This window comes from Hyla sarda, chromosome 3 (assembly GCF_029499605.1).
Source record: "Hyla sarda isolate aHylSar1 chromosome 3, aHylSar1.hap1, whole genome shotgun sequence".
In the NCBI taxonomy this organism is placed as follows: domain Eukaryota; kingdom Metazoa; phylum Chordata; class Amphibia; order Anura; family Hylidae; genus Hyla; species Hyla sarda.
Genome location: NC_079191.1, coordinates 398,891,472 through 398,904,305, shown reverse-complemented (window position 1 = coordinate 398,904,305; position 12,834 = coordinate 398,891,472). Strand labels below are relative to the sequence as shown.

General features: G+C 42.8%; 1 protein-coding gene and 1 long non-coding RNA gene across 3 annotated transcripts in view; one reads left to right on the top strand and one right to left on the bottom strand.

Moving 5' to 3' along the window:
- FOXN2 (forkhead box N2) overlaps positions 1-12,834 on the bottom strand; it is a 50,367-nt gene that overhangs the window by 2,280 nt on the left and 35,253 nt on the right. For both annotated transcript variants that reach the window (XM_056568069.1, XM_056568068.1), the window contains exons 3-5: positions 5,138-5,262; positions 3,439-3,497; positions 2,091-2,159 (exon numbers count right to left, since the gene is read on the bottom strand). In XM_056568069.1, coding sequence (XP_056424044.1) covers positions 2,091-2,159; positions 3,439-3,497; positions 5,138-5,262 — 253 coding nt within the window. The remainder of the gene's footprint in view (positions 1-2,090; positions 2,160-3,438; positions 3,498-5,137; positions 5,263-12,834) is intronic.
- Positions 1-12,834, top strand: part of LOC130362915 (uncharacterized) — a 261,785-nt gene that overhangs the window by 242,499 nt on the left and 6,452 nt on the right. The gene's annotated exons all lie outside the window — the stretch shown is intronic.

Genomic DNA, 12,834 nt, shown 5'->3' with positions numbered 1-12,834 from the left:
CTCTGCTGACATCTCTGCTTGTCTCGGGAACTGCACAGAGTAGAAGAGGTTTGCTATGGGGATTTGCTTCTAAACTGGGCGGTTCCCGAGACACGTGTCATCAGAGAGCACTTAGACAGAAAAGAACAACTCAAATTCAGAAGCTCATAAGTACTGAAAGGATTAAGATTTTTTAATAGAAGTAATTTACAAATCTGTTTAACTTTCTGGAGCCAGTTGATCTATAAAAAAAAAAGTTTTTTCCTGGAATACCCCTTTAAGTGAATAGGGCTTGTAGAAACCTATATGCTGCCACAAACACAACACTATTCAGTTGAATGTAATTTTTTTTTTTTGTAACAGAAAAGTGAGACAAATCCGCAGCAGGTAAATTCCCCCTTGGGGTATGTTCACACGAGCATACTTGGGCGTAGATTCTCCGCAGTGGATGTTGCTACCCATTCAAGTCAATGTGTAGCAAAAATAAGCTGTGGAAAATCTGCCACAAAACACACACCCTTAAAAAGGAATTGTCTTAGAGGGCATAACAAAAAAGGCAGACCAGACCACCAGGTCTCTTCAGTGTTTTCCCAGACAACAAAATAATAACTCCTGGGTTTTCTTAAACTGCACATGAATCTAAGCCAGTGTTTCCCAACCAGGGTGCCTCCAGCTGTTGCAAAACTACAATTCCCAGCATGCCCGGACAGCCAAAGGCTGTTCGGGCATGCTGGGAGATGTAGTTTTGCAACATCTGGAGGCACCCTGGTTGGGAAACACCGATCTAAGCAAACACAAGTAATCAGCACCCAGGACAGGAAAACTTCACAGATTGAATGGATCCACAAAGATGTAAAGACATCTAAAAAGAATCTTGAAATAATAATAATGTTAAAATAATTATTTTTAATCTCAGTATTAAGTGTTTTAGTTTTTCTGTTTAACGCGGTATTAGAAAGATTTAAAGTAATCAATGGACATAAAAGAAGGGAGGGGGGGTTGCTATTAACATAACTCTGACTTGTTTCCTGGTGTGGGCAAAAAAGGTGTAATGATCTGTTCATGACATGTAAGGAAGGGGTAAGGGTTCCGTATGGCACATTGCAGTTTACATGTTTATTTACCGTATATACTCGAGTATATACGGTACATTCTCCATACACAGCCAAATGCTTATGTGTTTTCAATGGGGACTAGGGAGAAAACTGCTGGCAGGTGATTTTGGTGGTGGTGTTACTGTAAGGTACACAAGAGGATCACTGAAATCTAACATGCCCAATTCTCTCTACAGAAATCAGGTGTAGAAGGAGAGTCAAAAAGCCCCCACATTACACAGTCCGCCGGTGTGAGGTGCAGAACTGCGCCCCATGCAATTTTGCGTTGGCCCCTCCCTTCAGCTGTCTAGAGATTTCCGAACATACAGCGAGGGAGGGGGAAGGCGGAGCTGTGCAGGACGCAGGTCTACACCTCCCTCAGCCCCGTACTCCATACCCTCCTCACCCCTCCCCCAGTAGGATGTATATTCTCCTGACAGCTGTCAATCTACATCCAGGAGGGGGGCTGTGAAAATCTATGTCCTCCTCCTGAGGGAGGTGCAGACCTGCGCCCTGCACAGCGCCGCCTTCCCCCTCCCCTCCATGTATGTTCAGAAATCTCCGGACAGCTGAGGGGAGGGGCCAACACAAAATTTCATGGGGCGCAGTTCTGCACCTCACAGCAGCCTTTCCAAAATCAGCCGACCTTCACTGGGTATTTCAGTGCTTAAAAACTGATGGATAGGGAATAAGTGTTGGATCGCTGGGGGTTCCACCGCTGGGACCCCCTGCAATCTCCACAACGTGGGCCCTGAATCTTTTGCATGGAACACGGGGTCAGCACATGTTACATGCATTGTGTATGAGCGCGGGCAGAGCTACCCGAGGATGTACTTTGGTTTCTCCGGCAATCCCATATCTCCATGCAGCAGAGTCAGAACCCCACTCTGGAGACTACGGGGAGCACCACAATTAGACATTTATCCCCTATACTGTGGCTTGGGGACACATTTTTAAATGCTGAAATGTCACATTAAAAGAAGACAAACAAAGAAAAAGAAAGAAATCCTTTCTTACAATCCAAAGCTTCATTCTTGATCGAGCTGTTTAACAGCATCATTGCAGTGGCCGCATCTATATCTGAATCTGTAAAACACAAAGAAAAGCTCTGTAGGTCAGAAAGTCCTTCCGCTATCATCCCATAGAGCAGTTGTCTCCTAACACCGAACCTCCAGGTGTTGCAAAGCTACGACTCCCAGCATACCCAGACACCCCTTGCCTTAACTTTAAAGGGGTTCTCCACCGGCCAGCGTTCGGAAGTAAATGTTCCGAACGCTGTTTTCTTGCGGCAGGGGTCAGCCACTCCCCTTGTGACATCAGTCACACCCCCTCCCATAGACTTGCATTGAGGGGGCGTGACTGTGATGTCACGAGGTGCATGGTGTAGCCCCCCGCAGCACGAAAACAGCATTCGGAACATTTACTTCCAAATGCTGGCCAGCGGAGAACCCCTTTAAGTCAACAGCAGTTTTGGGTAATCCAGAATATTATAGCAGTCCGCAGGGCAAAAAAACTGGTTTGAAGAATGTGACAAATATATTATCCAACAACATAATAAATTGGGTGCATCAGATATTGGTATCAAAAGTGAAAATGACTAAACAAATTCTGGGATTAGATTGCGCTCAGAAGGGCGGCGTGCTTTTATGTGGTTGTAGGAGCCCAAATGGGGATGGGGGTCTCCCCTGTTACAATACCTTTTGTAAATCCTAACAGGATATATAAGTTGTGGATAGAAGAATGGTCAGATCTCTTATTACATTCAGTCGTTATATATATATATATATATATATATATATATATGATTTATTTCTTGATTTGTACAATGATTTACTGTACAAACTTTAGCAGCTAGATTGATATTAACAGCTAATCTTTTTGGGACAATATTTTCTATTTTCTATGTATCCAAGTACAATGTACACCTGCCACATGGTCATATGGAACTGCTCCATCTACTAATTTTGCAAAACTGGTACAAAGTTGCTATGGCAACTACATCACGGACATGGCGAGTTTCTTTGCTCTCTACAGACACGAGAGAAGACAATGGTGAATTATACAGCAAAGGAAGACAGGGGAAGGGGCACCTAAGTGGTGTACATTGCTGCAGCTTCATCTTTTGTCTATGTTAGTGTTTCACAACCAGTGTGCCTCCAGCTGTTGGAAAACTACAACTTCCAGCATGCCCAGACAGCTGTTTACACAATTCATTGTGCAGTTTCATTAACATTATATCTTATTCTTCACATCAAAAGAACCTGGTGTTTGTAAAGGGTGACTAGAGGTTTTACATCCACTGTACATGAATCTGAACAATGGTTTTGTCTGAAGGAATAAATCACAGAACAATAGATAGACCTACCTTTCACTGAGTGCCCTTGAGTCTGTTTCAGTGCAGACGATAGACAAAGAGGTGATGCACTGAAATAAATAAAAAACAATAAATGTAGTATACAATTGACCACGCAACGAATTTCGCAGTTAATGTAGAATCTGCCTCCAACCTAAAATGTATGAGGACATGGCAAACAACTATGAGCATCTTCTCATTCACTGAAGCTGACATCTACTCTCCAGAGTGCACACTCATTGATGGACGCCCCAAGGTCAGACATGCAATCAATTAAATCACAACCATTTTCAGCTTAAAGAGGTACTCCGCCCCTAGACATCTTATCCTCTATCCTTTGGACAGGGGATAAGATGTCTGACAGTGGGGATCCCGCCGCTAGGGACCCCTGCGATCTCCCTGCTGCACCTGTTGTTCGTTTAGAGTGTCTGGTGCAGCGCCGGAGGCTCGTGAAGTCACAGCCACGCTCCCTCAATGCAAGTTTATGGGAGGGGGCTCCCATAGACTTGCATTAAGGGGGCGTGGCCGTGACGTCACAAGCCTCCACCCCGCATTGCCGGTCATCCGGCACGGAGCGGAGTTTGCTCCGTGCAACGGATGTCTGGGGTGCCGCAGCAGAGATTGCAAGGGTTCTCAGCGATCAGACATCTTATCCCCTGTCCTTTGGAGAGAAGATAAGATGTCTGGGGGCGTAGTTCCCCTTTAAGGGTCTGTTCACATGTACAGTATCTTGCACATATTTGAGCCGCAGCGTTTAAAGGGGTACTTTTTTTTTATTTTTTATTTTTTTTATCAACTGGTGCCAGAAAGTTAAACAGAGTTGTAAATGACGTCTATTAAAAAAAATTCTTAATCCTTCCAGTACTTATTAGCTGCTTAATACTATAGAGGAAATTGGAACACCGAGCTCTCTGCTGACATGAGCACAGTGCTCTCTGCTGATTTTAGGAACTGTCCAGAGCAGCATATGTTTGCTATGGGGATTTTCTCCTATTCTGGACAGTTCTTAAAATGGATAGAGATGTCAGCAGAGAGCACTGCGCTTGTGATGTCAGCAAAGAGCTCTGTGTTCAAAAAAGAAAAAAAAATTCCTCTGTAGTATTCAGCAGCTAATAAGTAATGGAAGGATTAAGATTTTATTATATAGTCATTTACAAATCTGTTTTTAACTTTCTGGCACCAGTTGATTTAAAAAAAATTAAATAAAAAATAAAAAAAAGTTTTCCACCGGAGTACCCCTTTAAAGCTGCAAATTTGAAGTGGTGTTCAGCCATTTAGTTTACACTGAAATCTGCAGCTTCAAATCCTGCGCAGGATACTGTACATGTGAATACACTCTTAGGGCGGGGGTCACACTTAGCATATACACTGCATATTTTCCTACCCAATAAATGGGTAGAGAAATCAGCTGCAGAAAATATGCAGCAAAATATGCAACGTATAAGAAATGTGTTTCCCAACCAGGGTGCCTCCAGCTGTTGCAAAACTACAACTCCCAGCATGCCTGGACAGCCTTTAAGAAGCTTGAAGGCTAGTAATGTGCGGTTACTTCAAAGTTAAGAGACGAAGAAGAGGAGGGCACAAGTAGACTGGATTTACCTGAAAGGTTTAAATGTTCAACTTCTTAACTTCAACACAACTTCAATAAGTATCTACGTGGAACCCAGCAAATGAAAAAATTCACTTATGACAATAATCCATGTGAACTTACCTGTTAGGTGAGGCAGGAGGGGTGTACAATGCAAGTGCTGCAGAAAATGGCTGCTTCTTCAGTGCTTGTACAAGATTAGGTTTATACTCTGGATCTACACACCATAAGGAGCCTTTTCCATTTACCTGAAAAATAAAATGCATACATTTAAGCAATAACAACAACAACAACAACCAGAAAAAAAAAAAAAAATTATAATAATAATAATAAAAAAAAAAAGGAAAATTGCTACTCCATTCTTAAGACAAGGTAACTAGTCAGTGGGGTACAAATACCACACACTAGGATCTCAGACACACCAAAAGATGTCTGATGGTCCGGCAGATCTGGAAATGGTGGATGGCCTGTATAACAGTGTAAGTATAGGACATCCATAGCTTATCTGAGGGGCGCCGACATACAACACTCTGCCTATCAGCTGTTAGGTCTTAAAAATGAGCTTTTATTATGTACCAAAAATAAAAAATTATACATATGTACGATTTTAATTTTTGATCCACAAGATTAGCTGTTAGGAGAGCTATGGAATCTGGATGTACACAATGAATGGTGCTGGAAGCTTCGGCTCTGTACACCGTATAGTTGCCATGTCATTCACTTTGATGGGGACTGAACTATACTAAGGGCAGGTTCACACTGAGGAATTTACCTGAGTGATACTGCTCACTTATTCTGCAAAAATTCTGCCTTGAATAAATGCTCTAATGACTTTAATGATCTTTCCATCACTCTGTTTACATTGAGGAAATTCCGCAAGTGGAATTCCAACGCTAAATTCTATTCCGCCAGAAGATTCTGAGCCAATTCCATAGTGTGAACATAACCTTACACGACACAATATGTGGAGCGGAGGCTTCCATCTCCATACACTGTGTATAGTCCGATCCCACAGCTCCATTACCGGCTGATCTGTGGGGGTGCTGGATATTGGTCCCCATACGATCAGCTATTGATGGCCTAATCTGAGGATAGGCTCTCAATCAATTTAAAGGGGTATTCCAGGATTTTTTTTTATTTGACTATGCTACAGGGGCTGTAAAGTTAGTGTAGTTCATAATATAGTGTCTGTACCTGTGTGTGACGGTTTTCTCACAATTCTTATGTAATTTTCATCCCAATATTTATTTTTAACAGCATACAAAATAACTCATGTCTCTGGATTTCCCAGGCTGCAGTGCGTGGAGACCTGACATCACTAGTCAGGTGATCAGAGGGAGCCTGTCCTGCTTTAACTTTGCAACAGGTGTAGGCCCCCTGGTTAGAAAACACTGTGTTTCAATGGGTGAGGTGGCTGGTGTGTGGGAGGAAGGAAAGCGATCTCAAACTTTTAAGCAAGGTACTGTGGGATGTGTAGTTTAGAGAACAAAATTCAACAGGAAATACCCAGTTCCGGCAGGTAAGTACTAAAATCACCTTATGGTGGATAACCCCTTTAATTCTATAAAAAGGATAGTGAATGACTAGCTCATCAGTGGGGGTCTGACTGCTGGGACCCCTCCAGTCACAAAAACTGTGAAATGTCCCCCTAGTGAATGGAGGGCAGCATGTACGCTCAGCCACAACGCCATTCACTATCTATAGGATAAACATAGCAGAGGTCAGTGCTCGCCAAGGTTTGGAAGTCCCATAGGTGAACGAAGCTGAGCACACATGCTACAACTCCACTCACCCGGTAGACATTTGACCTTTGTTTTCATAATAAGTGGGACCAGCTAATTACCTCCTATAGCAGTGTTTTCCAGCTCGTGCAAAACTGCAACTCCCAGGATGCCCCGACAGCTAAAGACTGAATAGAAAAAACGAAAAAGGACCGACAAGCGGCGCGTCATGTATTACCCGAGGATATATGTGGGAGGTGTGAGGATTGGGGGGGGGGGGGGGGGGGGGATGTCCCCACGGGGCTTATAGATGGCCAATCACCTCATAATAGAAATAACAGGCATGTAACCCCTATATAGTGGGGTGCCATCAGTGGTGGGTCGCTGCCAAGCCAGTGGGTTGCAGGATTCGACAGTGGTCATCCTGTAGATATGAGGAGGAGTAAAGAGGAACCCTTAGATACCGGCGCTGCGACTTATAAGCATGATGACAATAACGTCCAGGTTAAAGTAAAAGATCCTAAACAGGACCATTTATTTGAACAAAAAGTAAAATGAAAGTAAAATAAAACAATAAAAACAGTGGATTACGCGTTTCGGGAGGAGCCCTCCATTCCTCAGATCAGGGACAGGGAGGGCTGATCTGAGGAAGGGAGGGCTCCTCCCGAAACGCATAATCCACTGTTTTTATTTTATTTTAATTTTACTTTTGTTCAAATAAATGGTCCTATTTAGGATCTTTTACTTTAACCTGGACATTATTGTCTTCATGCTTATAAGTCGCAGCGCCGGTATCTAAGGGTTCCTTTATTCCTCCTCATCAGCTAAAGACTGGACATGCTGGGAGTTGTCGTTTTGCAACAGCTGGTTGGGAAACACTGCACTACAGGTATAATGACACTTATTTTACACTTAAACTTAAGAGGTTTGCCATTGAATGTTTTGAGATCACACAAAGCTTTTACGCAATTCAGCTTCTTTGACAGCAAATATTGGAGAAAGCAACAAAATGCGGAACCTGTGTGGTAAGTGGACGGAGCAGCCATAGAGCTGTTCTCTAGACATCAGCTACTGAGTAAACAGGGCAATGGTGCTATATGTTAGGAATGTGAATTTAAAGGGAATCTGTCCACTGCCTTGTGACTGCACTCCGCTGCTGTTCAGATATGGACATCTAGAATGAAATGATATGTATTTTATAAGAGAAGAAGAAGTGAGGCCCTGCTTGACAGAGCTTACAATCTAGGAAATAGAGGGGGAAAAGGAAAGGTAATACGATTTGTGGATGTTGGGAATTTGCCCGACTGTCCAGGGTAGCGTTTCCCAACCAGGGTGCCTCCAGCTGTTGCAAAACTACAACTCCCAGCATGCCCGGACAGCCGAAGGCTGTCCGGGCATGTTGGGATTTGTAGTTTTGCAGCAGCTGGAGGCACCCTGGTTGGGAAACTTTGGTCCAGGGTATAACATTCCAGAGAATTAGTGCAGCACAGGAAAAGTCCATAGTGATTTATGGAGGATGTTAGTTTAAAGGGGTACTCTGGTGGAAAACATTTTTTTTTTTTTTTTTTTTTAAATCAACTGGTGCCAGAAAGTTAAACAGATTTGTAAATTACTTCTATTAAAAAAATCTTTACCCTTCCAGTACACTTTAGCAGAAGTATGCTACAGAGGAAATTCTTCTCTTTTTGAATTTATTTTTTGTCCTGTCCACACTGCTCTCTGCTGACACCTCTGTCTGTGTCAGGAACTGTCCAGAGCAGCATAGGTTTGCAATGGGGATTTTCTTCTGCTCTGGACAGTTCCTGATATGGGCATCAGGTGTCAGCAGAGAGCAGTGTGGACAAGACAAAAAAAAAAAGAAATTCAAAAAGAAAAGAATTTCCTCTGTAGTATACAGCTGCTAAAAAGTACTGGAAGGGTAAAGATTTTTTAATAGAAGTCATTTACAAATCTGTTTAACTTTCTGGCACCAGCTGATAAACAAAAAAAAAAAACAAAAAAAAAAAAATGTTTTCCACCAGAGTACCCCTTTAAGGCTATGGTCACATCAGTGTTCTAGAGCTTAGTTACAGGCACTGATAAAGGAGCTAGGCAGACTGCGTCATGTTGGACACCTACGGATCCAGACAGGTCCCAGTTACATTGAATGGGGTCTGTCAGGTTTCTGTTTGATGTCTCTTATTTTGCAGGAAAAAAAAAATAAAACCCTGTCCTGCAGTCCTGTTATTTTAACCTCCTAAAGGGAGCCAATCATTAGACTTTACCATATATAACACTTAGCAGTGTGATTGACAGCCGCGTCATCGCTCAGTTCCCTATGATGGAGCAGAGCGGAGATGAAGGCTGTCAATCACGCCGAGGAGGCGTCACTACGGCTGCAGCAGGGGATTAGCTAAGGACAGCTCCCCGCCCAGGGGACTGCATACTGGGCCGTCAGGGGGACAGTTTCAAACTTCACAACCTCATCATCCCTGTGGGATGAAAAGTTCCCTGGGGATGGTGAGATTGAAGATTTCACTACATATAAAACGCGTTGTCAAGCGTCATATTTGGCAAAATCTAATGCTTGGTTCTGTTTAACCTGTTAACGACCAAGGACGTGTATACTCGTCCAATGGCCGTTAACAGGGTATGACGCGGGCTCCCGACTCGAGCCCGCGTCATACCGTGTGGCCCCCAGCCGATTCCTGTAGCTGGGGGCTGGCGTTAATAGCCGACATGAAGCGATCGCCGCGGCCGGCTATTAACCCTTTAGATCGCCGCTGTGACAGGCATCTAAAGGTGCCTGTATCCCATCCCTGGTGGTCCAGGGCGATGCACTGTGGAGATAGCCTGAGGGCTTACCTCTCCTTCCACGGCGGCTCCTGCGCTCTGAATGATAGAGCCTGGCACGACCAGGCTTTATCAATCGAGTGCAGAGCACACAGATCAATGTGGTTTTATGAAACCATATTGATCTATATGAGGAATCAAATGATTCCTCCTAAAAGTGTTAAAAAAATAAAAAATAAATAAAAAAACGTTTAAACACACACACACTAACCCCTTCCTTATTAAAAGTTTAAATCACCCCCTTTTCCCAAATTCCATCTAAAAAAAAAATATATAAACATAATAAAAATAAAACATATGTGGTATCGCCACGTGCGTAAATGTCCGAGCTATAAAAATATATAGTATATTAAACCACACAGTCAATGGCGTACGCGCATAAAAATTCAAAAGTCCAAAATAGCGTTTTTGGTCACTTTTTATACCATAAAAAAGGAATAAAAAGCGATCAAAAGGTCTGATCAAAACAAAAATGGTACCGATTAAAACTTCAGATCACTGCGCAAAAAATTAGCTCTCATACTACCCCGTACACGGAAAAATAAAAAATGTATAGGGGTCAGAAGGGGGCAATTTTAAATGTATTAATTTTCGTGCATGTAGTTATGATTTTTTCCAAAAGTACGACAAAATCAAACCTATATATGTAGGTATCATTTTAATTTTATGGACCTACAGAATAAAGATAAGGTGTCACTGTTTAATGAAAAATTTACTGTGTAAAAACAGAAGCCCCAAAATTTACAAAATGGTGTTTTTTTCTTCAATTTTGTCACACAATGATTTTTTTCCCGTTTTGCTGTAGATTTTGGGGTAAAATGACTGATGTCATTACAATGTAGAATTTGTGGTGCAAAAATAAGCCATCATATGGATTTTTAGGTGCAAAATTTAAAAGGTTATGATTTTTAAAAGGTAATGAGGAAAAAACTAAAGTGCAAAAACAGAAAAACGCTTGGTCCTTAAGGGGCTAAAGACACATGCCATTAATGTACGGAGCTGCAGCGGTTAATTTCGCGTACATTTACAGTGCAGCAATAAATAGTGGCCTTGGGTTGGGCTCATCAGACCCCCAAAGTGCAATCGCTGGGGTTCGAGAAGCCCATATGTCCACAGGAGGTCTCTTAGTCTCCGGGGTGCAGGCTGCAGAGCCAGGCTGTACAAGAAGATTGCCGATAGTGCTGATCAGTATTTTGCTATAACATAGTACTAAACAGTACATAGCAATCTAATGACTGCATATAATAGTCCCCTATGGGAAATTAAAATGTTTTAAATATATTATATTATATTATATATATATATATATCAAATGAGAAAAGGAAAACAAAAATGCAAAAATGAAGCCTGGCTGTGTCCTCAAGGTCAAAATGGACTGTGCCCTTAAGGGGTTAACAGAATCTTCTAACACTGATGTGAATGAGTCCTTAGATCATCGTTTTCCAACCAGGGTGCCTCCATGCTGGGAGTTGTAGTTTTGCAACAGCTGGAGGCACCCTGGTTGGGAAATCCTGACTCCGATTGTTAGAATGTAAAGCCCGGGGACAGAAATTAGGGAAGAGATGTAGGGAGGTGCAGCACTGGGGAGAGCTTTGTAAGGGAGAATGAAATGAGTACATGATATAGGACATAGGTCTGTCCTGGTGATAGATTCATTTTAAAGCAAATGTACACATCTAAATAAAAAATAAAATAAAAAGTTTCTCTGGGATTTCAATTAATTGACGATTTCTTAAAAAACCCATGTCTTACCTTTCATGCTGTTCTATTTCGTTGTCTGCTATAGTGACTCCAGTAAGAGAAGTTAGCTACTTCCTCTTATTAATGTCACCGTGGAGCTACACTTTTCAGCATCCCTTGTTTATACAAAAAAACAAAATAAAAAATAAAAATACATAAGCTTTTATGCTCTACAAAATGACAAAGGCCCGGCTTGATGGACTAGTGTGTCCCGATACCAGATCTTGTTCTTCACTTCATACTTAAAAAAGATAGGTCAGTGTTTCCCAACCAGCGTGCCCCCAGCTGTTGCTAAACTAGTAGTTTTGCAACAGCTGGAGGCACCCTGTATTGGGAAACAATAATATAGGTCATGGTGAGGTGGATGAGTGCATGGCTGTCCAGGCATGCTGAGAGTTGTAGTTTTGCAACATCTGGGAGGGCCACAGTTTTGCGAGCACTGCCTTATATTAATGCCCTTTGTGTAGTTCCAGTGTTCAGGAAACCAAATCCCCTGCTGTCCTGTATATAGTAACTGGGGGAAGATTTGGAGAACGTTCTACTATTGAAGGTTACTGACGTCTTTCTCCAAGGTGACACACACACACACACGTTTTAGGTATGTGGGCGATCAGAGATTGTCTGCTTTTTGTAATCTTTGATTAAAAGAGGACACAGCTTTAGTTTAGCAAGAACAGAGTATGGTCTCACATTACTAAGAGCTGTAGAATAGAGCGAGGAGAAGGAAGTGCTGCCATGACAACCCAAACCAGACTGTCATCCGAGACCACAGAGAGACGTGCGAGCGTACAGCGACTTTATGTGCAGCTGGTGGGAAACGCTTCCAAATATAGACCTTACCTATAGTGACAACTCTGATTTCTTTCCTCGCTTCTTTGTGATGACACTCATTGGGATGATTAAAATTAGCAAAAATATAGGAGTTAGGCTGCATTCACACTGTGGTTGGAGCGTACGGCTGGGGGAGGGGAAAACCGTGCACTCCCGTATCCCAGATGGACCGGCGCCAAACTCCCCTGACTTTTATGAGCCGACCGGAATCAAACAGCGACTCCGGTCAGCTCATTTTTGCCCCGTATCTGTTTTTGTGACTGGACCTAAAACTGTAGTTTACTGCAGTTTTCGGTGCGGTCACAAAACTGGATACGGTCCAGAAATGAGCCGACCGGAGTCACTGTTTGAATCCAGTCGTCTCATTAATCAATGGAGTTCGGCTGGGGTCCGGCTGGGGTAAGGGAGCGCACAGTTTTCCCCTCCCCCAGCAGGATCCGGCAGTCGTACGCTCCAACCACAGTGTGAATGCAGCCTTAGCCATTTTGCCCCCCCAAAACAGCACCTCTCTCATTTGAATAGGAACAAGCTGTAATATTACAAACCGCAAAATGGCAAGAGTGGCGCTATTGTTGAGAGCCTCCCCCACCTCTATGAGATACAACATCATGGGATGCACTCTTTAGCCTAGGTTCACACTAGAGCCCAGCATCAGGATTGGGAGCCTGTGGCACCCAATTTAAAAAAAAAACAACG